Here is a 27,500-nt window from a genome sequence, read left to right on the forward strand (position 1 = left end):
CCTAGCGGTCCGGGCACCCTGGGCTGCAGTGTTGCGGGTTCGAATCCCGATCCCGACGACCTGTGCTGTAATAGTAGTAGTAATAATAATAATAATAAAATAATTAACCCATTATGGGCGGGAACCTTTTTGCTTTTATGAATCGAAGAACGACTGACATAGAAACATATCAACTGTCAGGATGTAGAAGACATTTTTAGAATTTAATAATAATATTAATAATAATCTCTTGTGTTTCTCCAGCCTCAGCAAGTCGTCCACAAAGAGCCTGCTCAGGTGAGTGACTTGAAATCAATATAAATTTAATTGAACTACTAATTTAATCATTAAAAAAAAAATCACACCTGTGTGAAGTGAATGGTGCAACTCCGTGTGTGTGTGTGTGTGTGTGTGGGAGGGGGGGGGAGTTCCAGACCCACAGAAGAAAACACTTTTTTTGTTGCTTTTCTTCTTTGTAATTATTTGTTTGGTCCAAAATATTGTGTTCGTTGTCATGATTTGTTACGACTCGAGTTGGCTTCGTACGACGCTTAAAAGGTCTTTAAATAAACACTTTTTGAAATGGGAAAAATGCATTGGGAATTATTTCCTGGGCCTGGCGTCGTCATGAAAGGGGGCGGGACTGGGCCTGGCGTCGTCATGAAAGGGGGCGGGACTGGGCCTGGCGTCGTCATGAAAGGGGGCGGGACTGGGCCTGGTGTCGTCATGAAAGGGGGCGGGACTGGGCCTGGCGTCGTCATGAAAGGGGGCGGGACTGGGCCTGGCGTCGTCATGAAAGGGGGCGGGACTGGGCCTGGCGTTGTCATGAAAGGGGGCGGGACTGGGCCTGGCGTCGTCATGAAAGCAGGCGGGACTGGGCCTGGCGTCGTCATGAAAGGGGGCGGGACTGGGCCTGGCGTCGTCATGAAAGCAGGCGGGACTGGGCCTGGTGTCGTCATGAAAGGGGGCGGGACTGGGCCTGGCGTTGTCATGAAAGGGGGCGGGACTGGGCCTGGCGTCGTCATGAAAGCAGGCGGGACTGGGCCTGGCGTCGTCATGAAAGCAGGCGGGACTGGGCCTGGTGTCGTCATGAAAGGGGGCGGGACTGGGCCTGGTGTCGTCATGAAAGCAGGCGGGACTGGGCCTGGCGTCGTCATGAAAGGGGGCGGGACTGGGCCTGGCGTCGTCATGAAAGGGGGCGGGACTGGGCCTGGCGTCGTCATGAAAGCGGGCGGGACTGGGCCTGGTGTCGTCATGAAAGCGGGCGGGACTGGGCCTGGTGTCGTCATGAAAGCGGGCGGGACTGCGATAAAACCCCAGGAAAGTGTTTATTGTCTCCCAAACATCATTAAAATAAGATCTGGTTGCAAAAAGGTGTGAAGTGGCCCTTTAAGGGACGCAATAAAACAACGCTACTGTACTGTAACCATATTAAATGAAATGGGTGTTAAATGCTGCTAACGTGGTTGAAGTGGGACTCATGTCTCAATGTCCCTGGGGCTCATTTCTAAAAGACCGTCCCTGCATCCTGGGACTCATCACATTGAAAAACTGCGTACAACATAAACGTGTGTGTACGGACGTCGTGCGTCTGTAATCTACGTAACTCGAGAACCATTCGCCCCTCCGACTTCACATTCAACCATAGAGTATTAAAAGGATAGAGACTAAACTAGCGCGAAGCTCCGCCCCCTCCGCTATTCATGTCAGTGGAAGTTGCTCAGTGGCGTTTTGAAGCACCCGGAAGGCTGCCGGAAGTACCGTCTTTTCGCTGATTCAGCATTTCACTTCCGCATTTGGACACCAAATTTTGGTGTCCAAATGCGGAAGTGCACCCAGAGTGCACCTGGGCTTTACATTGGGCGCTCGGTTGCACAGGGTTTCCTCGTCAAGAATCCACGGCTCCGCCTGCAGTCCTTCCTCTTACCACTAGGGACCAGCGCTTCAACATTGGAGTGCCTAGCTGGCCCCTTGCATTCAACCCATCGTTTCCTGTGCTCCACAGGAAGAGGAAGAAGACATGGAGGATTCTCCCGAGGAGGACTAGCGCCCCCCAGAGGAGAGGAGCAGCACAGCCTCTACCTCAGATCTGCATAAAACCTGTACTGTGCTGTACCACACAGTACCGTACCGTACTGTACTGTACTACCTCAGAACAGAAGCAGATCCGTAAAATCCTCTCGTACAGTACAGTACAGTACAGTACAGTACAGTACAGTACAGTACAGTACAGTACAGTACAGTACAGTACAGTTCTGGTCCATAACTCAGAACCAGCTCCTCCTTCGCCCATCAAAGCTAGGTCCTAGACTCTGGACCAGAGCTACCTCAGAGTCCATAGAGTCTATGGACTCTAGGTCCTAGACCCTGGACCAGAGCTACCTCAGAGTCCATAGAGTCTATGGACTCTAGGTCCTAGACCCTGGACCAGAGCTACCTCTGAGTCCATAGAGTCTATGGACTCGTTACCTCAGAACAGAACCAGCTCCAAAAGTTCCAAGACTTGTTTCAACCACTTCTATTGACCTCTCAACGTTTTTGTTTTTTATTTCATTTCCTGATTGCATTTTGTTTTGTGTCGTCATTGTCCTTTTTCTTTCATTTTCTTTTTAATTTTTGGCGGGGGGGGGGTCTCTGTATATTTGGGGTTAACCCATTCAGGACGGGAACCCCTGTTGGTGTTTTTAGCATTATGTTATACTTTAGCTATAGAATAATAGCAGATCTACAATCTCGTACGAGCTTGTAGATCTGCTATTTTTGAAAAATCTTGAAAATGTGCCTCAAAATGTATATTCTTTCAGAGCGAACGTTTCAAACTCAAACCTTTGCTTCGGGGGGGGGGGGGGGGTCACAACATATTTTCAGATGTGGGTCGGTGGCGAATTACAGAAAACATTTGGGGGTCCTTGACATGAAATGGTTTGAGAACCGCTGATAGAAACATGAGTTTTTAACCCTGTGAGAACCACTGATATAGAAACATAGGGCTTAACCCTGTGAGAACCACTGATATAGAACATGAGGTTTTAACCCTGTGAGAACCACTGATATAGAAACATGAGGTTTTTCAGAAAACTTTTAATGATTTTAGAAGACATTTGTAGAATTTGGTGTCAGGACTACAATGTATAAGGTTCACCCCAAAAAATGTGAACTACTCCTTTAATGGGCCCTTCCCCCCCCCCCTTTATATATATATACTGCTGTAAGCATAACACACACACACACACACCTCAGTCAGCCTTTTACGAAGCGACCTCACACAAACCTTCGACCGAGTCGAGCGCAGATCAAAACCGTTACGATACCTCGCCTTGCACTGCAATAGCCCAGAGAACCACCTAGGGGGCAGCGCTGTGGTGCTGTAATACCCCAGGGAACCACCTAGGGGGCAGCGCTGTGGTGCTTTAATGCCCCAGGGAAACACCTAGGGGGCAGCATGTACACAGAAAGGTTTATTAATTTTTTTTTAATTCTTCCACATACTTGTTAAGCATCTCTGCTAGGCTAACACTAGGTGGCACTAAAAGAGTTAACATGCTAATAACGCATTGACGCAGCTAGCTTAACGTGCTAATTACGCATTGTTTCAGCTAGGCTATTTCTGTGCTAATGCCGCGGATGGTTGCCGTTTGAGCGCAGCAATAACGGTTGATCGGTTCAAGCTCTTTTCGGGCCTTGCGAGGGTATCTGGGCGTGACCTCCCAAAGCCCCTCCTCCTCTGCCCATAAAACCCTCTGTGGAACAATGGACCCCCGCTTAGGGTTAGACCCCCACCCCCCCATAAGACCCCCACCCCACCCCCCCGATATAAGATGTTATTTTAAAGGTGGTCTTAAGGATCCTGACCGTAGCGTGCCGATATGCAAATATATCTCCTCATCATTTCAAAACTACCTCTGAGTTTGTAAACCACAACACGTGCACGCTGCTACTACCACACACACACACACAGACCTCTAAACAGGACAACGCATAGTCGGCACGCACGTCGTCACAAGATCGGTCGCTGTTGTAGCGTGGTGGCTGCGTGTGTTGATACCTGGCAGATGCACCCGGAAAAACCCACGGTTGATTTTACACCTCGAGGGTTCATCCTCCCCTAAAACCCACGGTTGATTTTACACCTTGAGGGTTCATCCTCCCCTAAAACCCACGGTTGATTTTACACCACGAGGGTTCATCCTCCTGGAAAACCCACGGTTGATTTTACACCACGAGGGTTCATCCTCCCCTAAAACCCATGGTTCATTTTACACCACGAGGGTTCATCCTCCCGGAAAACCCACGGTTGATTTTACACCTCGAGGGTTCATCCTCCCCTAAAACCCACGGTTCATTTTACACCACGAGGGTTCATCCTCCCCTAAAACCCATGGTTCATTTTACACCACGAGGGTTCATCCTCCTGGAAAACCCACGTTGATTTTACACCTCGAGGGTTCATCCTCCTGAAAAACACGATTTTTTTTGGTTTTTATTTCTTTGTATTCCTACTAGGCAGGTGCACACTGCACACAGGTGTAGTTTTTATACCAGGAAGGTGTAGTTCAGGTGTAGTTTTTTTATACCAGGAAGGTGTAGTTCAGGTGTAGTTTTTATAGCAGGCAGATGCACCGTGCATACAGGTGTAGTTTTTTTATACCAGGAAGGTATAGTTCAGGTGTAGTGTTTTATACCAGGCAGGTGTAGTTTTTATACCAGGCAGATGCACCCTGATACAGGTGTAGTTTTTATACGAGTCAGAAGCAGCTAATGGGTCAAAGTACTGTTTTGTTTTGTTCACTTCAGAAGCATCTCAACATGTTTGTAACACAGTGTGTCTTCACTGCATTTTGTCTCGACAAACTTTGATTTCTGTTTCCAACGGTTAACTTGAATAAATGTTTTGTACTGGTTTAATTTTTTTATTTGTATTTGTGATATTTTTATATGAAGGATCATTTTGCTTGTGAAACACTTTAGTCCAGTAATAATGTAATTTGACCTCAAACCCGGCCTGTACAGAATGGCTACCATAGACATCCTATATAAGGCAAATATTTTCTAGATTTCCTTTTGCTTTAAGTAGAATGTGACATTTTTAGCCCAAGGATTGCTTTGCCTCCTCAGACAATTACAGGCAACTTCTTTTCTGTTATTCAGGATATATTGAAGATACAAAATCAGCTGAGTTTTGTTTTTTTTGTCAGTGTTAGCGGACATTTGACACATTGCTACATAAGGTTCATAATAAGGTGGTCCCTAATTGGCCAAGCGCTCCCACTGACTGATGTGATTGGTTAGCTGATTTTCTCGTTTACATTATGACGTAAGAAGTGTTCCCTTCAATGTCAATGTTGGAGTTTTAATGATTTGATGTTTAATTTAATGTGTGTATGTATAACGTCATGTTATTTTCTCAAACAGGATTCAAATTTCGGTAGTCCTGTGGAAATTGGAGTAGCTTCATTAAAACACTGTCCGACTTTGTTTGGCGTAGTCTCGAGAATTAGCCCTTCACTAAATCCCACCCCAAAAACTGCAAAAAGCAATGCCAATCCAAATAATACGTTTAGCAACGGTTGCTATGCAGGTCAAGCTTTCTTCGCTGCTAAACGTGCCTATTGGACAAGGATGGGTTTGGGAGGGACTTAAGTGAAGGGCTACTTGTGGTCCAAAATGACACAAACTGTCTCTGCGATATTGTTGCCGAGGTGTCTCTCTAGTCTGTATCGTTTTACGATAGTCAGTCCTTAATATTTGATACTAGCCCTGAAACATGACAGTGAAGTACGAGCGTCATGTGAACCATGGCTAATGCGTGTTGTTCGTACATTATCATACATGGCTCAGATAACATGTGCTGTTTGCGTTATATGTGCATACCAGTTGGTTCACAATGGGAACCGGTTCAGTTCTTTTCCACCGGTTGGTTCCTAATGGGAACCGGTTCAGTTCTTTTCCACCGGTTGGTTCCTAATGGGAACCGGTTCAGTTCTTTTCCACCGGTTGGTTCCCAGTGGGAACCGGTTCAGTTATTTTCCACCGGTTGGTTCCCAGTGGGAACCGGTTCAGTTATTTTCCACCGGTTGGTTCCCAGTGGGAACCGGTTCAGTTATTTTCCACCAGTTGGTCCCAGTGGGAACCGGTTCAGTTATTTTCCACCGGTTGGTTCCCAGTGGGAACCGGTTCAGTTATTTTCCACCGGTTGGTTCCCAGTGGGAACCGGTTCAGTTATTTTCCACCGGTTGGTCCCAGTGGGAACCGGTTCAGTTATTTTCCACCGGTTGGTCCCAGTGGGAACCGGTTCAGTTCTTTCCACCGGTTGGTTCCCAGTGGGAACCGGTTCAGTTCTTTCCACCGGTTGGTTCCCAGTGGGAACCGGTTCAGTGCTTTCCACCGGTTGGTTCCCAATGTGAACTATTCCTGTGGAATTCATAGGCAGTCATAGTAGCCAATTTGAATGGAATCTGCTCAAATGGACTGACACTGTGTTTTACTGAGGTTAAGGTTAGGAATAAGGTTAGGTTTAGACATAGTTTTACTGAGGTTAAGGTTATAGGAATAAGGTTAGGTTTAGACATAGTTTTACTGAGGAATAAGGTTAGGTTTAGACATAGTTTTACTGAGGTTAAGGTTATAGGAATAAGGTTAGGTTTAGACATAGTTTTACTGAGGAATAAGGTTAGGTTTAGACATAGTTTTACTGAGGTTAAGGTTAGGAATAAGGTTTGGTTTAGACATAGTTTTACTGAGGAATAAGGTTAGGTTTAGGAATACCAGGCAGGCAGACAGGCAGGCAGACAGACAGACAGACAGACAGACAGACAGGCAGGCAGACAGACAGACAGACAGACAGACAGACAGACAGACGGTTTCTCACCAACAAGCAGTAATATTGACAGTAACAATGACCTGTGTCAGCCCCACCCCCCCCCCCCCCCCCCCCACCGGTGATAAAAGAAAGCTGTCCGCTTCAGACCACTGCGTGTGCGCACACACACACACACACACACACACACACACACGCACACACACACAACTCCCTCCGTTGTATAAATAGGATACCTACCACCGCCCACGTTTCCTTTAAAAGGTTCTTGGGTAAATATTTAACCTACATATGAACCCCCCCTCCCCTTACACACACGCACGCACATGCACGCACACGCACGTATGCACCATTGAGCTATACTTGCTATACTGTGTATTTGGTCTTGTTTCTAAAGTGTAGTTGTTTATTTGGTCTTGTTTCTAAAGTGTGGTTGTTTATTTGGTCTTGTTTCTAAAGTGTAGTTGTTTATTTGGTCTTGTTTCTAAAGTGTAGTTGTTTATTTGGTCTTGTTTCTAAAGTGTAGTTGTTTATTTGGGCTTGGTTCTAAAGTGTAGTTGTTTATTTGGTCCTGTTTCTAAAGTGTAGTTGATTATTTGGTCTTGTTTCTAAAGTGTAGTTGTTTATTTGGGCTTGGTTCTAAAGTGTAGTTGTTTATTTGGTCCTGTTTCTAAAGTGTGGTTGTTTATTTGGTCTTGTTTCTAAAGTGTAGTTGTTTATTTGGGCTTGGTTCTAAAGTGTAGTTGTTTATTTGGTCCTGTTTCTAAAGTGTAGTTGATTATTTGGTCTTGTTTCTAAAGTGTAGTTGTTTATTTGGGCTTGGTTCTAAAGTGTAGTTGTTTATTTGGTCCTGTTTCTAAAGTGTGGTTGTTTATTTGGTCTTGTTTCTAAAGTGTAGTTGTTTATTTGGGCTTGGTTCTAAAGTGTAGTTGTTTATTTGGTCCTGTTTCTAAAGTGTAGTTGATTATTTGGTCTTGTTTCTAAAGTGTAGTTGTTTATTTGGTCCTGTTTCTAAAGTGTAGTTGTTTATTTGGTCCTGTTTCTAAAGTGTGGTTGTTTATTTGGTCTTGTTTCTAAAGTGTAGTTGTTTATTTGGGCTTGGTTCTAAAGTGTAGTTGTTTATTTGGTCCTGTTTCTAAAGTGTAGTTGATTATTTGGTCTTGTTTCTAAAGTGTAGTTGTTTATTTGGTCTTGTTTATAAAGTGTAGTTGATTATTTGGTCTTGTTACTAAAGTGGAGTTGTTTATTTGGTCTTGTTTATAAAGTGTAGTTGTTTATTTGGTTGTATTGAATAAACCAGTGGTTCCAAATGTATTTAATGTCAAGGATCCAAAATAATATATATTTCTTCACACACATCTACAAGCTTGTAGATCTGCTATTTTCAAATGTGGCCGAGGCCTATGGTATAGGCCTTGGATTGATGGACCAGAGCTAACAGTAACATAGTGTTAACACTATGGACCAGAGAAGTAACATAGTCAAAGAAACCTTGTACGAGGGCTCCTGTTAAGGTGTTTTTGTTGACCAGTGAGGAGATCGATCTGTAAAATAATCTTGTTCTTTGGTTGACTTTTTTGATTACGTTGGTTCCATCCTGGAAGGTAGGTAATTTCATCTTTACGTGTGATAACATTGTCACCCACTCTAACCAAGAAGCCATTTGCCTTGCTGAGATTATACTATTGGATCCAAAGAGAATGGATTCAGTTTTCCCAGGTGTGAAGATAGTTTGTAACATAAGTCCTTCTAGCACTATGGAGTCGGACCAGAGCTCTGTCTTTGGAAGCTAAACCGCCACCAGTGGAAGTGACTCAGTTAACTCTGGCAAGGAGAGCTGTTCGCTTTGTGACTCAGTTAACTCTGGCAAGGAGAGCTGCAGTTCGCTTTGTGACTCAGTTAACTCTGGCAAGGAGAGCTGTTCGCTTTGTGGTTTGGATGAAATGTAACCGTGTCTGACTCACTACCCTACAACTACAAATATTTTGTGGTAACTTTACAGAAAAAGTCTGGCCAATGAGAGACCAGTCATCGAGGAACAATCCCCCCCGACCCCTCCCTCCATGTGACTAATTTTGGCTTCACTTTCGGTGCTGGAAGTGTGTGTGCGTTCATGCGTGTGTGCGTGTGTGCGTGTGTGTGTGCGTGCACATGCCCTCCCCCCTCCCATCTTGGCTTTGTAAATGACCTCAGCCTTAATGAAGCACAGACTATGTCTGACGGTTAGCGCCAAAAAAAATGAAAAAATGAACAGAAAGAGGGCCCTGACATTCACATTTCAGCACGCACAGTGTGTGTGTGTGTGTGTGTGTGTGTGTGTGTGTGTGTGTGTGTGTGTTTGTGCCCCGCCCCCTTCTGAAGAGCCCAGGGTCTATTTGGTTACACATTTGTACAATAATTAACATTTTTCTTACGTTTCTGCTGCAGGTTATCTTCAGAGTCAAGTGTTTTTTTTTTAGGGACGTCCAATCAATGCTCAGATTTGTGTGTTTGTGTGAATCATAGCGATGATTTGATTGGCTGATCACAGAATTGACATGATTGGATTGGCTGATCACAGAATTGACATTTATTTGATTGGCTGATCTCAGAATTGACATGATTTGATTGGCTGATCACAGAATTGACATGATTGGATTGGCTGATCACATAATTGACATGATTGGATTGGCTGATCACAGAATTGACATGATTGGATTGGCCGATCACAGAATTGACATGATTTGATTGGCTTATAGCAAAGTACAGGCTACATATTGAGCAGAAAAAGTGAGGGCAGAAAAGTCCTGATCCGTTAGCGTTAGGGTTGCCCTGGGGGTCCCCGGACCCCCGCTGAAGACCCCTAGGGGTAGTCCAGGGGGTTCAAAAACACCAAAACTGTTATTTCAGTTCAAACTGGTTTCTTTTTTTGTTTTTACTCTAATAGATTCATCCAGGGACCCCTATGGGTGGTCCAGGGGGTCCAGGGACCCCTAGAGGTGGTCCAGGGGGTCCCTGGATGAATCTATTAGAATAAAAACAAAACAATAAACCAGTTTGAACTGAAATAACAGTTTTGTTGAGGACGTTGTCAGCATTCAGCTCCATACTATGGTGTTATGCTGACATCTATTGGATGATGTGGGGAACTACACTTGTCTTCTATAAACATGAGTGGCAGAATAGACATGAAAGTGTTTGAGGATCTCTGGTTTTAAATAAGCTGAACCCAAAATGATCGACTACACATTAGAAAGAAACAAGCTCCATGTTTGATGTCCCAACGCGTCCCATTGCACCGTGAGTGTTTGTGAGCTTGTAGATCTGGTCCCTTCCTAAATATGGGCTTGTTTCCATGAGACCTGATATTGCTCATCTGACTCTATAGTGTTAGAAGGACTTATGTTACAAATATCTTCACACCTGGGAAAAACTGAATCCATTCTCTTTGGATCTAATAGTAATCTCAGCAAGGCCAATGGCTTCTTGGTTAGAGTGGGTGACAATGTTATCACACGTCAAGATGAAATTATGATCAAATAAACAACTACACTTTAGAAACAAGACCAAATAAATAAACAACTACACTTTAGAAACAAGACCAAATAAACAACTACACTTTAGAAACAAGACCAAATAAATAAACAACTACACTTTAGAAACAAGACCAAATAAATAAACAACTACACTTTAGAAACAGGACCAAATAAACAACTACACTTTAGAAACAAGACCAAATAAATAAACAACTACACTTTAGAAACAGGACCAAATAAACAACTACACTTTAGAAACAAGACCAAATAAACTACACTTTAGAAACAATACCAAATAAACAATTTGATTGATTATCAATAAATAAAATAAATAAAATAAATAAAATAAATAAAATAAATAAAATAAATAAAATAAATAAAATAAATAAAATAAATAAAATAAATAAAATAAATAAAATAAATAAAATAAATAAAATAAATAAGGGCCTTGGTGAATGCACAGTGCAGTTGCAATACACAGCCTCGTCCAGCAGAGGGGGTCATGTTGCTGCAGTCAGCGTGTGTGTGTGTGTGTGTGTGTGTGTGTGTGTGTGTGTGTGCGTGTGTGTGTGTGTGCGAGTACATGTGTGTGTGTGGGGGGGAGGGGGGGGGGGGGGGCTGGAAAGGGGCGGGGCGCTAGGAAGGCAGAGATACACTGTCTGTTTCCATCTCACTAGTAAAGACCAGTGTCAGTGTGTGCATGCGTGTATGTGTGTGTCAGTTTGTTTGTGTGTGTGTGTGCTTGCGTGCGCGTCTGTCAGCGCTCTGCAACTTTATATTTAAAAGTATTATTATATTTGGGTTAATTTAACTTAATTTAGTGCTTCGTTTCTACCGAGCCGAGGAAATACACAACAAGAGACGGTGTGTGTGTGTCACTGTTTGTGTGCGCGCGCGTGTGTGTTTAAATGAAGCCGACTCTCCTACAGCCAGCCAGGTAAGACTTCTCAAAAATAATAATAATAATCAATAAAAAGCCCCCCCCCCCCTATTAATTACCGGGGGTGGCGTTTAATTACGGTAATGTATATAAAACACACATCTCTCTGTTAGATCCCTGTGGAACATCTAGAGGTTTTTACTGTTCATCCGGATGTCTAAACATTTCACATCGTGTTGGTGACAACAGTTCCACACGCACAGCTGTGAATGATGCAACTAAGTGATAGCCTAATATAATGGATTGTTGTTGTTGCTGTTTTAATTATTAACTAATTGTGATCATCTAATCATTAGTTTGTTGTGAAAGGAGATAATTTAGCGACATACCTGCAGAATATCTTCCGCTATCTTCTGCCTGTCTGTGGCCGAATTACTAACCCAAATGCTGTAGCCTACATTATGTATTACTTGTATCAATAATCTAACTGAAATCCCCAATGTTCTCTAATTCATAGGCTTTTGTTTAGAGGTGTTGTTTCTGCTGCTGTGGTCATTGTTTACCTGCTTTCCTTTAGTCGCAATTTGTACCTCCTAGATGTGTTTATAATGGCATGAATCTAGAGTTGCAATACCATTGAATCCCCATTCATCACCAATACCCTCCATTGACTCCCCATTCATCCACCAAAACCCTCCATTGACTCCCCATTCATCACCAATACCCTCCATTGACTCCCCATTCATCCAATGTGCTTTTGCGATCTGCTTGTATTAAACCAAGGACAACTTTAGTTATTTTCAACCAAGGTTCATGTTTTAGGTTGTTATTAGAGAAACTTTAAAGATGAGTGACTGTTATTATTATTTTCATTTGCTGCTTTCTTTCGTTTCAGGGATTTTAGCTCTTTTTGACAGGGGGGCAGGCCGGGGCATTCAAGCATGGGGCTAAATATGTATCTTTTTACATCTTAATTACATCTTGCCACAAAAGATCACAGGATCTACTGAATGTGAAGGAGGCCTAGGGTAGCCACACTGTGTGTCATATAGGCTCAATATGTCAGTTTGACACATTCAGTAGATCCTGTGATCTTAATATATGCCAGGGACCCTAGCTCTGGTCCATAGCCTTATACACTGCATGTCGGGCAGAATCGTAGAAGCAGTAGAAGGCTATGGACCAGAGCCACAGGGACCCCCCTCCATAAGAGACCCCCATTTAATTACATTTCCATCTCTAAACTCTGTGTACAAATGGAACCTGTTGGGGTCCATTTGGTTTCATTTGTACATTTTTATATGAAACAAAAGCTCGGCAGATTGAAAGAGGATAATTCAAGCTTGACCTATAGAGCTGAAATGTTGGTGAGTTTAATGTTGTTTAATACAAGCAGATCGCAAACGCAAATTGTATGAGTGATGTGGAGTCAATGGAGGGTCTTGGTGATGAATGGGGAGTCAATGGAGGGTATTGCAACTCTAGATTCAACCCATTATAAACAAATTACGGCTATAGGCAATAGGTGTCTGAATCTAGATATCTGATCTGTTTTCTATTAATTGAGCAGCACTACTCTCCATGAGTCTGAGGCCTCGCTCACATATGAAAGACAAGGTGCTCTCTCGCTGTCTCTGGGGGAGAGGGGGGGGGGGTCCTCTGCCATCCCCCCTCCTCCCCCATGGAGCAAAACCACGTGACTCGGACTCCCTTTGAAAATGAATGAGTGCCGCGCTACGAGCTTGTAGGTCTGCTATTTCTGAAAAATTGCGACAATGTGGCACAAATCTTTGAATAAATATTCTTTCAGAGCGAACATTTCACAGTTACTGTAGTTACACAACCTGTAGTGTGTGAACCACTTGACGTGTGATTATTATTATTATTATTATTTATTTTAAAGCAGGGACTGTTGTCCGCCTCTTTTCCCTCAGTTCATCTCTAGATAACAATCGGCCCTAAGGGAGCATGTAGGAAACAACACAGCTGTGTGTGTGTGTGTGTGTGTGTGTTTGTGTGTGTGTGTGTGTGCATGTGCGTGCGTGTGCGTGTGCGTGTGTGCGCGCCCCTCCCTGGCCACCAGCCCTGACATGAGGTCAGGGTATTTTTGGATGTTCCAGCTCTTCTCGACTACTTGGGGTCAGGATTGTTGTTTTCAGTCATTCTCGCTTAAAGACCTCCTCGTGAAATGAAAATCACGTTTTTTAACACTTTTAGAGCATATCCGTGGTCATCATTATGTGACCAGATTTGACTGAGAGCCTGCCATCGCGGAAATTCCAGCTTTTCACCAGAGGAGAAAAAAAGGCACAGGCAGACTCTTATTCACAGACTGACAGCGTCAGCGTGATACTTTAACAATTAATGAATTACTCACCTAATGCTGCAGCTTCCACTTCCCCCACGTTTAACGTACAACGTATATCCCAAAGTGTGTACAGTGTTTAAGTCAAAGATGCACAGCAGCATCATGGCTTTCATAATGGTAATATTTGGCAAAAAAAAAAAGCACGTGTTTAATCCACCATCACTTCTAATCAATGTTTGCTGTCTGTCTGTCTGTCTGTCATGTGGGATTGTAACCTGAACCTTGACAAGATCAGTGGAGTCGCATTACACCACGAAGGGTTAACAGTAACCCCACCACGGTGGCACATGTACTGTACTGCAGGCTACAGTGTGTTGATTCCTTCCTTCCGTCCTCTTCCATGATGTCTCCCTGTTGACTCACCTGTCCATTTCAACTCTACACCAGGGGTGCCCAAAAGGTAGAGGCTGACCACATGACATGCCCCTAAAATAGTATAATTCAAATATAAAAACATATATTCATGAAAAAAAATCGCACAAAAAATCCGTCACTTCAATTAAGGTGACTTGATTGACTGACAACAGGGCCTGTCAGCTCCCTTAAAGGCTTCTAAAGTATTGGCAACCCCAAGGTGCGATACTGCCCCAAAGTTATTAGTGCAGCCGCGGCCCGGCAGCCGGAGTTCTCAAAAGGCCAGAAAATGAAGGCCCGGCCCTATCTGGGCCCATACCTGGGCCCTATCTGGGCCCATACCTGGGCCCTGTCTGGGCCCTGTCTGGGCCCATACCTGGGCCCTGTCTGGGCCCTATCTGGGCCCATACCTGGGCCCTATCTGGGCCCATACCTGGGCCCTATCTGGGCCCTCATCAAACCCTGTACACTCCAGAGAATGCCCCACCCTTTATTTTTTCCGCCGCTGGTGTGGTGTTGCGTCTCAGGAGCTGTGTGAACTTGAAGTCCTTGGTCACATGGTACTGCTGGAGGTCAAAAGGTCAAACGGCTTAGTCTATCTAATACGCTTGACTCTACTGTCAATCAAACTGTGAATCCCAGACGCTCTCTTTATCCCATTCTGACCGGGCACCCATTTTGGTGTTGGCATCATGTTATGCTTTAGCTATTGAAAAATAGCAGATCTACAAGCTCATATCGCGCCACCGAGTGGCGCGATACGAGCTTGTAGGTCTGCTATTTTTGAAAAATTCGAAGAACGACTGACATTTTTAGAATCTGATCTCGGGTCAGAATGGGTTAATCAGACCAGTGTGTGTCCCGTGGAAACCTCGTATGAATCTGATCTCAGGTCAGAATGGGTTATAGTAACCATATAGCCGATCGACAATCTCACAACGTGCGCTGTCGTGAGCTGGTAGACGGGCTCCTGACACGCGTGGACCGTTAAAGGGACACTTCACCCTTTTTGCAAAAAAATATATGTTAATGATGTTTAGAAGCTTTAGATCACTTTCCTGGGGGTCTTTATGTGTGTAATGTGTGGTTTTAGATATTTTAGATTGTAGCAGTGAGCCTGTTGTCTCTGATGTCATGGACACTGGTCTCACTACCTTCCTGGACTTGCAATTCCCATAATTCTTTGGTGCACTGCTCCTCCTTGTGGATAGGGGGGAGAGCTGTCTTACTGAGACAACATGTAGTCCAGGAAGGAAGTGAGCCCAGTGTCCATGACATCAGAGACAACAGGCTCACTGCTACAATCTAAAATATCTAAAACCACATATTACACACATAAAGACCCCCAGGAAAGTGTTCTAAAGCTCCTAAACGTCATTAACATATATTCTTTTGCAAAAAGGGTGAAGTGTCCCGGTTAAGACACATGCGTGGACGTATGTTTTTGTGCTTGTGTTGACAACATTGACAGTGTATTAGCCATAGTTTTAGTCATCATGGCTGAGTTTCTATCTCGGTTTCCTTGGTGTTCTTATGATTTTAGTCGACTAAATCAACACTGGCCAGATGGTGTCCAGTCTGGTGGGACTGACTGACAAACAGGAAGTGGAGGAATGACATGACCTTTTCTTTTTCTTATTAATTTTTATCCCACGATTTTCTAACCCATTTTTCACCCCTGTGTCAATTATCTAATGTGATCCTGGGCTCTACACACCCTCCGCCAACCTGGGGAGAGCAACGGACTTGAACTCGTGCTTCCTTCATGCCTTCATGTGTACAAGTCGCTCCTTTACACCTGCCAGGGGGGAGTTTCCCTGGTTGGACGTAGTGCGTGGGAGGAACACGTTATTCCGACCATGCAGTTCCTTTCCCCTCCATCCGGCTGGCCAGCCGTTACATGACCTTTTGACCCCTGACCTCTGTGTGTAGCCTGGAATGGAATCTCATCGTTTTAGGGTGGAGGCAAAAATAGGGACAGATACTTTTTTTATTAAAGGGACCAGTTCCTTCACCGCTGGAAGAAAGTTAACCATTTTGACCTGTTAGTCTTTGCAATAATCGGTCACAAGCTGTGGATGTTTAATCTTAATTTAGATACTTTTTAATCTATTGTCCCGGAGACTTCACTTCAGAAACGCAGACACCATGCAGTGCCGTTTAGATGACTAAATTCGGCCATAGCCAAATGTGATGACCTCATCACATTTGTGATGACGGCGATGGCAATTTTAGCCCAACAAGTGTTTTTTGTTCTTCCAATTTGAACCCTGATGCCTGTCAGTCACAATGTGGGACAGACAGGGTCTCAATTTGAACACTGATGCCTGTCAGTCACAATGTGGGACAGACAGGGTCTCAATTTGAACACTAATGCCTGTCAGTCACAATGTGGGACAGACAGGGTCTCAATTTGAACACTAATGCCTGTCAGTCACAATGTGGGACAGGGTCTCAATTTGAACACTAATGCCTGTCAGTCACAATGTGGGACAGACAGGGTCTCAGTTTGAACACTGATGCCTGTCAGTCACAATGTGGGACAGGGTCTCAGTTTGAACAGTGAACACTGATTCCTGTCAGTCACAATGTGGGACAGGGTCTCAATGTGAACACTAATGCCTGTCAGTCACAATGTGGGACAGACAGGGTCTCAGTTTGAACACTGATGCCTGTCAGTCACAATGTGGGACAGACAGGGTCTCAATTTGAACACTGATGCCTGTCAGTCACAATGTGGGACAGGGTCTCAATTTGAACACTAATGCCTGTCAGTCACAATGTGGGACAGACAGGGTCTCAATTTGAACACTGATGCCTGAACAGTCTTTTAAATGAGGGACTGTCCCACACACGGACAGGGGGACATCTGTCCCACGCTAAGGGGGACAGATCTGGCTCTGCCTGGCCTAGCGGAGCGGTCGTCTGGGGTCAGCCGAGCAGTTTTTCTTTTCCCACGGCTGCTGAGATGGTCCCACGGGTGGGAAGTAACTATAGTACATTTACTCTCGAGTACTGTACCTTAAATACAACTTATTGTGAGAACAGAGTATTTGTACTTTAGTTGAGTATCTCCAATTTGCAATACTTTTACTTCTACTGTCTGCACTACATCTGGGATACAGATATTGCACTGTAAAAACTGTAGATTTTGATTATTATTATTCTATTCTTACAAAACATTCTCTGTGGATCTGCTATTTTCTAAAGATGTGTGTGGTTCCATAAGGGGGTGAAATGGGACAGTGGAGGAAGGAGGAAGGAGAGATGGAGGTAGAAGTAAAGATGGAACTAGGCCATCAAGAGTGCTGCGGCTCAGCTAGTGATATTTCTGCTGCTAACCTACATGAGAACGGAAGGTCAACATGTGCTTCTCTGCAGCACGCACACACGCACGCACGCACGTACACATACACATGCACACATACTGTACTCAAGCACGCATAGACGCACAGACGCACGCACACACACACACACACACACGCACACAGAGACTTTGTAGACCAGTGGTAAAAAATCACACCTGTGTGAAGTGTGGGGTGCTCCTATCATCGTACATCATCATCCAATCTAAATCCAATCAACTTTTAAAGTGATGTAGAGACACACACACACACACACACACACACACACACACACACAGTTTTCCTTTGCCTGGTTTCGCTCTTCTTCTTATCGGATTCAGATTCTGCTTCTATTTCCAGTGGCTTTGATATAAAACGTTCCATTCAGAGTCAATGGAATTTAATGTTTGTTTAAGACAAAGTTTGGACGGTAACCAAAAGCTGTATGTAGGAGGGGCTAGCTGGATGTAGATGGGGCTAGCTGGATGTAGGAGGGGCTAGCTGGAGGGGCTAGCCTCAGGGGCTAAAAAAAAAACAAGATTTAAAACAAAAAGTTGTATTTTATCATCGCCAGAATGATCGCTTATATTATAGAATTGACGACGATGATGTCACTGGTGGACGGGTTCCTGAACTGCCCTGTGATGATGTCACTGGTGGACGGGTTCCTTTAACTGCCCTGTGAGACACAGAGGGAGTAGAAAATAAATGGTGTTTGTGTTGCTCTGTGACACGTTGTCTCTCCCTCTACCACACAGTGGGGATTAGGGTCTGTGTGTGTGTGTGTGTGTGTGTGTGTGTGTGTGTGTGTGTGTGTGTGCAGTAAATCTTCTTGCAAATCCTCTTTACTTATCTAGAGAGAGATAATGAGAGAGAGAGAGAGAGAATGAGAGAGAGAGAATGAGAGAGGGAGGTAGGGGGCGAGTGGGAGAGAGAGACACAGAGAGAGACAGAGATGTGAACAACACAGTAGGAGTTAAGCAGGGAACAGAATCGGAGCTAATTAGATTCATGTCGCGGAGCGGCCGCTGGTGAAGATCTGAGATGTGACTCCTCAGGTACGGAGACTGTGTTGACCTGTTTGTTTCTCTATGGACAGCTTTGTGTGATTTGTGTTTGTGTGAGCGATTATTTGATTGGCTGAGCAACCCGTACTGACTATTTGATTGGCTGATCACCCCCCCGTAGCCAATGTTTTACTTTTGATTGACTGAGCAAAGTACATATAATTAGGCGGATGAAAAGTCGAGGGCCAGGAAATTGAATTGTGATTGGCCCGGAATGACAATGGAAATGACCTGATTGGCTGAGCACGGAATGCCGTGTATATGATTGATGATATGATGATGTGATGATTAGAAGAGTGCCCCTCACGTCACAGTCACACGGAGTGTGATTTTAACCCATTCTGGCCTGGGTGGGAAACCCTTTTGGTGTTTATAGATTTATATTATACTTTAGCTGTTGGAAAATAACAGATCAATGAATGAGCTTGTAGGTCTGCTATTCTTTTTTTTAAATTTATCTTGAAACTGTGGCGCAAATCTTTGAACATATTTTCAGATGGGGGGTCGGCGGCCAATTACATATAATAATTCTGGGGGTCCTTGACATGAAAATGTTTGAGAACGGCAGACACAGAAACATGAGGTTTATCAGAAAACTGTCAGAATTTAGAAGACATTAGAATTAGTCCTCAAGTCTAAATGGGTTAAGGGTAACTGTTGCACGCCGGTAAACACCAGCTTGTAGATCTGCTATTTTTCCAACAGCTAAAGTCTAACCTATACGTGCTTCCCGTCCCGTCCTGAAGGAAATGGACTCCTAAATGTTACGTCTCAGATGTTCAGAGCTTTGACTCCGTGTCTCGTTTAACCGACCTTGTTTTATCAGCACGTTATGCAACCACCACCACTGGCCTTTGGTCCTTCTGTGTACGCACGCAAAATAGCCTGACTAAAGCTATATGCACATCACTTATCACATTTGAAACGCTATATTTAAAAGTAGGGTATTCAATAGATATAAAACATCAAGATTAAAGTTCCATACTCTTGAGTTTAAATGGGCTGATCATTGTACCTTACTGTTCTCCTTCTGTAAGTTCTAAGAAATGCTTTATTTCCTTGTATGTTTCTTTTCTTAAAAAAAGCTGTAGGCAAAATAATCTTTGGCTTCAGCCTAGACCTTTTCGGTGCCTCTTTGTAATAACATAAATGCACATGATGAAGTTTACCATGTAACTGTACAATCAACCATTCATTCATTGATTCAAAAAGGGGGCGGGACTGCGACGCTCTATAGACCAATTATTTGTTTACAAACATTGGGACTGGTCGCACGGGTGACTGTTTAATGTAATCAATTTCCAACAGATCTCCAAACCTGTTGTTTCGGGGTGGCTGAGATGCACTGTCACGACTATGGTCGTGTGTGGTTATGATTAATTATGAGTGTTATGATTTATGAGTGTTATTTTGGATTATAAATATATATATGTTTATTGCTAATAGTATATATATATTTATATGGTGGTATATTGTTATAGTATATATATATGTATGTGGATTATCTTAGGCCTAGATGTCTTCTAATATATATATATATATCTATATCTGTGCAGCAGTTGTTATGAACCTGTATTAGACTAACTCTCCTCCCATGCAGAGGATACTAATGGGTTTTCAGACAGACTGATTGTCATCAGCTGTGTGGCTGGGGTAACCCTGTTGGCCATGACCATGGAGGTCTGATCAACCTCCCTGATTGGCTGACGGTCACGTGAGCGAGCTAGCGGCCGCGGCTCTCTCACTACATAGCCCATTCATGCCCAGCCCAGCGCTGGGGAAACACTTCCAAGGTCTTTCCCCCATCCGTCGTACTACTACTACATGTCGCCAACTGTTTTGTTCCTTTATTTTGTGAAGCTGAACTTTTGTTAGACAAGTTATTCCCTTCGGAAAGGAATAACTTTAGTTTTGTTTTTGGATTCCGTTTATTATGTTCATGCGAGTTAAAGAGCCATTTATTTTGTAAACTATTGTTGATTCTTATAATTTATTCATTATACTATTGAATAAATCCTTGTATTAAGGCCTTGGTTTCCGTTTCTCTCATATATTACATTACCTTTACCCCTAGACATATGGTTTTGTAACATATTTGGGAGCCCGTCCGTTTCAAAAAACAAATTAAGGATTCAGTTGTTCAGTTGGTTATGTTTTTTGTTTTGCTAGTATTGCTTTTGGTGGTAGACGGATTGGGGAGTATTAATGGTGAGTATGTTGCTCGTACCAGTTTGAGTAGCGGATTTTGTATATGGCCTGTATTTGGTATGGCCTCTGATGACCAGGGTGCTAGTACGGATGTCCTGTCGCTTGAGGAGCTACAACAGTGCTCATATTGGGAATTGTACAGTATTGCCAAACAATTTAACGTTCCTTTACCGCACGGTACCAAAAAGAAAGAGGCGATTTTCGCAGCTGTCTCACGGCAGTTGTTTTCACAGGGAGTCATTACGATGCTGTCAGATGGGAGTGAGGGGGGAGACGTATCACTCATTGTCGCAGAACCGAGTTCTAGTGGGGCCAATCAGTCTGACACTACGGGTGTGTTAGAGCAGGGCGAGGATCCCGCGGGGGACCCGTCTGCTCAGGCCCCACATGATTACCCACGGGGCACTGGGGGGAGTCCTCAGGACATAGGGGGGGTTCTGCGCCTCCGGGAGCTTGAGCTGGAAATAGCACTAACAACGCTGAAGAGCGAGGAGTGCAAACTACAGCATCAGAGACATGAGCTCGACATGGCACGCCTGCGAGGCCAGACCTACCCCGACGAGGCGTCCGCAGGGGCGCCCGCCTCCCAGCAGCGACACGGGTCACCCCCAGGTTCCAGAGGAGTGGCAGCGTTCGACATAAGCAAACAAATCGCATTGGTACCTGCGTTCAAGGAGGGTGAGTTGGATAACTACTTTTGTGCTTTTGAACGAATTGCTGGTGCTGTTAAGTGGCCCAGGGAATTCTGGAGTTTGCTACTCCAATGTAAGTTGACAGGTAGAGCACAGGATATCTGTAGCGCACTCACGGTGGATGAGAGCCTATGTTATGATGTCGTAAAGGCGGCTATCCTTAGCGGTTTCGAAATGGTGCCTGAACATTATAGGCAAAAATATAGGGCCGCTCAAAAATCCTCTACTCAAACGTTTGTGGAATTTGGCCGTGAAAAAGCCACATTGTTTAGGAAATGGTGCAACGCGAGCAACGTACACACTTTTGAGCAGCTTACTGAGCTGATAGTGATGGAAGATTTCAAATCATGTATCCCAGATCGTATTGTTGTCTATCTTGAGGAACAAAAGATTAACTCAATTGCTAAAGCCTCTGTGAGGGCCGATGAATATGATCTGACGCACCGTTCGGGTGTTTCTCCGGTGCGTAGCGGGGAGGGTCTGTTCAACATGCAGAAAAAACAGCACAAATTGTCACAACCGAAAAGTCCACCGAGGGGCGCAAGTGCAGCGCCTGACAATCGTGCTTGTTTTTACTGTCATGAAGTGGGCCATTTGGTTTCTCGCTGCCCTAAAGTACAACATAAGCAGCAGAAAGAGAATGGAAATGGAAATGTGTATTCAAAAAAACCAAAGGGTGTGGGGTTTGTGCATACTATTCCTCGGTCTGCTTCCGAGACAGCTATGGCTGTCCGGGCGGAGGTAGAGGAGTGTTTTGATCCCTTTATTTTGCATGGCTCAGTCTCGCTGTCTGATAAGGAAAATGAGCGCGTTCCTATCACCATTTTGCGTGATACAGGCGCCTCACAGTCCCTTATTTTACAGAGTGTACTGCCATTTGCGGAGAATACCTTTTGTGGTTCCGATGCATTGGTTTTGGGCGTGGAAATGATATCCTCTCGCGCTCCATTGCATATGATCCACCTACGCTCTCCACTTGTTTCTGGTCTTGTGCAGATCGGGCTACGTGATAGTTTACCCATTGAAGGTGTGGGGATGATTCTTGGCAACGACATAGCTGGGGACAAAGTGTTTGCGTCGCTAGAAGTGGTTGAAAAACCTGTGGCTAACGTAGCTATGCCTGCGCTGGGAGCCCCACCCACTGTGTTTCCGGGTTGTGCTGTGACTCGCGCACAATTGAAAAAGTTTGATGACGAGGCTACGTTGTGTGACACTTTCTTGTGTGCCGAGCGACCAGTGGGTGATGCCCCACAGACACCGCGTAAGCGGGCTAGGAAAAGCTTGCTGGCTACTAAAAGTGATTTTGGGTTTGATATCGATAGGGAAACATTTGCGCATGCGCAGAAGCACGATCGCTCTCTCTCTGTGTGCTGGGAGGCAGTTACCAAAGTGGGTGAGGCTGCTGGGCCGAGTGCATATAGTGTAGAGGATGGCCTCCTTGTGCGTAAATGGTTTCCAGCGGCTATCGGTGACTTGAAATGGAATGTGGTGCGTCAGGTTGTGGTACCTCAGGGTTTCCGTTCCCAGATTCTCAGTCTGGCTCACGACAACATTTCTGGCCACCTGGGCATTCGTAAAACTTATGACCGCATCCTACGCTATTTTTTCTGGCCGGGTTTGAATGCGTCTGTTACTGACTTCTGCCGCACTTGTCATGTGTGTCAGATGACGGGGAAGCCAAACCAGACTATTCCGCCCGCGCCGTTGAAACCGATCCCTGCTGTGGGTGAACCATTTGAGCACATCATGATTGACTGTGTCGGTCCATTACCGACCACAAAATCTGGTCACAAATACCTTCTTACTGTAATGTGTAGTGCAACGCGCTACCCAGAAGCGTTCCCATTACGCACACTAAAAGTGAGACCAGTTATTAAAGCGCTTTCTAGCTTTTTCTCTACTTTTGGTTTTTGCCGGTATCTTCAAAGTGACCAGGGCTCAAATTTCATGTCAAAATTATTTGCTCAAGTTGCTTCCACCCTTGGCATAGAACACAGACACTCTAGCGCTTATCATCCTGAGTCCCAGGGCGCGCTTGAGCGGTTTCACCAGACGTTGAAAGCGATGATGAAGAAATACTGTCACGAAACTGGTAAAGCCTGGGACGAGGGCTTGCCTTATCTTATGCTGGCAGTAAGAGAGAGCGTACAGGAGTCGCTGGGGTTTAGCCCAGCGGAGCTGGTGTTTGGCCATACGGTGCGCGGGCCGTTGCGTGCGTTTCGAGAGGGCTTATTAGCCAACGCAAACTCGCCGGTGACTAATGTATTGGATTTTGTTGCGGGGTTTCGCGAGCGATTGCACAAGGCCAGACAGATGGCTAGCAGCTTTCTGAGTAAAGCTCAAGGTAAAATGAAGGCATGGTTTGACAGGAAGGCTGTGCATAGAGTGTTTGCTGTGGGTCAGAGGGTGTTGGTGCTGCTCCCACTGCAAAGCTCAGCCTTCCAGGCCAAATTCAGTGGTCCTTATGTGATTGACAAAAAAATAAGTGAAACGGATTATGTGATTTTGACGCCCGATCGTCGCAAAAAGACAAGGGTTTGTCATGTGAATATGCTCAAGCCGTATCTGGCTCGCACCGAGTCAGATACTCCTGTTATTCCCGCAGTTGTCGCCTCACTTTCTGCAGCAGCGCCGTCACTTTATTCCCCTGAGAGTGATGGGCTGCGTGTAAAAGGTTCGTCTGGGTCACGTCTACAGAACTCTGAAATATTGAATGATTTACCGGGGTATTTAAAACATTTGGGTCCCCAGGCGCAAGCAGACATTATTGATTTGATGGAAAATAATGTGAATCTGTTTTCAGATAACCCATCATGCACATCAGCCCTTTCTCATGACGTAATTGTACAGAAGGATTGCCCTCCTATTAAGCAACATGCCTATCGGGTTAATCCAACCAAGCGTGCTTTACTACGAAAAGAGGTTGACTACTTGTTAGAGAACGGGCTGGCTGTTCATAGCAGCAGTGCGTGGTCTAGCCCCTGCTTGCTGGTGCCTAAGGCTGACGGGAGCCAGCGGTTTTGTACAGATTTTCGTAAGGTTAACAATATAACGCAGGCTGACAGTTATCCGCTCCCGAGGATGTTGGATTGCGTGGATCGGGTGGGGTCTGCTAAATTTGTAACTAAATTGGATTTGCTAAAGGGTTATTGGCAAGTGGCTTTGACACCCCGTGCATCAGAGATCAGTGCATTCGTGACACCAGACGGTTTATACCAATATACAGTGATGCCATTTGGCTTAAGAAATGCACCAGCGACATTTCAAAGATTAATGAATAATGTACTAAGAGGCGTGGACAATACAGAGACTTATTTGGACGATGTTGTGGCATATAATGATACTTGGCTTGAGCATATACACACTTTGAGACAGATTTTTCAGCGGTTAGGAGAGGCTAACCTGACATTAAATTTGTCAAAATGTGAATTTGGTTGTGCGACCGTAACGTATCTTGGGAAGCAGGTTGGTCAGGGCCAGGTACGTGCTATTAATGCAAAAATCCAGGCTATTCTAGAATATCCTGTGCCGAGGACTAGGCGTGAGCTCCGCCGGTTTTTGGGCATGGCAGGTTACTACCGGGGGTTTTGCAAAAATTTTGCTGCCGTCACTGCGCCGCTGACTACGCTGACTAGCGTCAAAAGAGTATTTATCTGGTCGCCTGCCTGTCAGTTAGCGTTCGAATCCTGCAAGGCTCTCCTCTGCAGCACTCCAGTCCTGGCTGCGCCCGACTTCACCAAACCGTTCAAGCTGGAGGTGGATGCCAGCGCCTGTGGCGCCGGTGCTGTCCTGCTCCAGGAGGATCTTCAGGATATCGATCATCCCATCTGTTACTATTCAAAGAAATTTAATTCAGCGCAGGGTAACTATAGTACCGTTGAGAAGGAAGCTCTCGCCCTGTTACTTGCATTACAATTTTTCGAGGTATATGTTGGCTCAAGCCCGTTGCCTATTGTTGTCTATACTGACCATAATCCCCTTGTGTTCCTAAGGCAAATGCAAAATTCAAATCAGAGACTGATGAGATGGTCCTTGATGCTACAGGACTTTGAAGTGGAAATTCGCCACAAGAAGGGGACGGACAATGTCCTTGCGGATGCCCTTTCCCGGGTTTAAGGTGCTCTCTTCTTTGAGAAGAAGTTATTTGGGGATATAACTTCTTTTCGGGAAGGGGGGTGTCACGACTATGGTCGTGTGTGGTTATGATTAATTATGAGTGTTATGATTTATGAGTGTTATTTTGGATTATAAATATATATATGTTTATTGCTAATAGTATATATATATTTATATGGTGGTATATTGTTATAGTATATATATATGTATGTGGATTATCTTAGGCCTAGATGTCTTCTAATATATATATATATATCTATATCTGTGCAGCAGTTGTTATGAACCTGTATTAGACTAACTCTCCTCCCATGCAGAGGATACTAATGGGTTTTCAGACAGACTGATTGTCATCAGCTGTGTGGCTGGGGTAACCCTGTTGGCCATGACCATGGAGGTCTGATCAACCTCCCTGATTGGCTGACGGTCACGTGAGCGAGCTAGCGGCCGCGGCTCTCTCACTACATAGCCCATTCATGCCCAGCCCAGCGCTGGGGAAACACTTCCAAGGTCTTTCCCCCATCCGTCGTACTACTACTACATGTCGCCAACTGTTTTGTTCCTTTATTTTGTGAAGCTGAACTTTTGTTAGACAAGTTATTCCCTTCGGAAAGGAATAACTTTAGTTTTGTTTTTGGATTCCGTTTATTATGTTCATGCGAGTTAAAGAGCCATTTATTTTGTAAACTATTGTTGATTCTTATAATTTATTCATTATACTATTGAATAAATCCTTGTATTAAGGCCTTGGTTTCCGTTTCTCTCATATATTACATTACCTTTACCCCTAGACATATGGTTTTGTAACATGCACCCTAGGAGACATTTATACTTCATTGTGTGTTGACTAGTGAGATGCACCCTAGGAGACATTTATACTTCATTGTGTGTTGACTAGAGAGATGCACCCTAGGAGACATTTATACTTCATTGTGTGTTGACTAGAGAGATGCACCCTAGGAGACATTTATACTTCATTGTGTGTTGACTAGTGAGGCCTAGCTAGGAGACATTTATACTTCATTGTGTGTTGACTAGTGAGGCCTAGCTAGGAGACATTTATACTTCATTGTGTGTTGGCTAGTGAGGCCTAGCTAGGAGACATTTATACTTCATTGTGTGTTGACTAGAGAGATGCACCCTAGGAGACATTTATACTTCATTGTGTGTTGACTAGAGAGATGCACCCTGGGAGACATTTATACTTCATTGTGTGTTGACTAGTGAGATGCACCCTAGGAGACATTTATACTTCATTGTGTGTTGACTAGTGAGATGCACCCTAGGAGACATTTATACTTCATTGTGTGTTGGCTAGTGAGGCCTAGCTAGGAGACATTTATACTTCATTGTGTGTTGACTAGTGAGATGCACTCTAGGAGACATTTATACTTCATTGTGTGTTGACTAGTGAGATGCACCCTAGGAGACATTTATACTTCATTGTGTGTTGACTAGTGAGATGCACCCTAGGAGACATTTATACTTCATTGTGTGTTGACTAGTGAGGCCTAGCTAGGAGACATTTATACTTCATTGTGTGTTGACTAGAGAGATGCACCCTAGGAGACATTTATACTTCATTGTGTGTTGGCTAGTGAGATGCACCCTAGGAGACATTTATACTTCATTGTGTGTTGACTAGTGAGATGCACCCTAGGAGACATTTATACTTCATTGTGTGTTGACTAGTGAGATGCACCCTAGGAGACATTTATACTTCAAAGCGCAACAGTATATTGCGCACAGAGAACAGCTGATATACAAGCTCACATTGCCTCGCAGACGTGACTGTTATGAGCGTAGAGCGTCTGCGTGCGCGACACCATCGCGGGACGAAGCATAAATTATACAGGTGCGCGTGCAGCCGTGCACAAACAGGCTCTGCTGCCGTGATCATGAGCACACCTCCCGTTCTTATATGACAGCGACTGGAGATGTGGTTTTGAGGACAACTGCTTTGAATTGCTAATATTGTTCACACACACAGCCGAAACCAATGGATTAGAAATGTCAAGGGCGAGAGATCACAATACAAGTCCTATAATCATTCAAACGGCATCTGAAAGTGTGATGGTGTATATTTCTTACACAGTGAGTGCAGTTTGGACTTTTGCCACTGCAGTCTTATGAGAGGCACAGGGTTCTTGTGGTGCCGGCACA

The 27,500-nt window shown here is 44.5% G+C and overlaps 2 protein-coding genes across 2 annotated transcripts in view; both read left to right on the forward strand.

Annotated features, from left to right (window-relative positions):
• hmga2 (high mobility group AT-hook 2) overlaps positions 1 to 2,026 on the forward strand; it is a gene marked incomplete at its 3' end in the record, with an annotated part of 12,588 nt that extends 10,562 nt beyond the window's left edge. The window contains exons 5-6 of the mRNA XM_080756963.1: positions 244 to 276; positions 1,985 to 2,026. Of these exons, the coding sequence (XP_080613089.1) occupies positions 244 to 276; positions 1,985 to 2,026 (75 nt within the window). The remainder of the gene's footprint in view (positions 1 to 243; positions 277 to 1,984) is intronic.
• Positions 2,027 to 11,073: 9,047 nt separating this feature from the next.
• eps8a (EGFR pathway substrate 8a, signaling adaptor) overlaps positions 11,074 to 27,500 on the forward strand; it is a 51,932-nt gene continuing 35,505 nt past the window's right edge. The window contains exon 1 of the mRNA XM_080756965.1: positions 11,074 to 11,248. The gene's annotated coding sequence lies outside the window, so the exon portion shown is untranslated. The remainder of the gene's footprint in view (positions 11,249 to 27,500) is intronic.

This window comes from Protomyctophum bolini (assembly GCF_963924005.1).
Source record: "Protomyctophum bolini genome assembly, chromosome: 23".
In the NCBI taxonomy this organism is placed as follows: Eukaryota; Metazoa; Chordata; class Actinopteri; order Myctophiformes; family Myctophidae; genus Protomyctophum; species Protomyctophum bolini.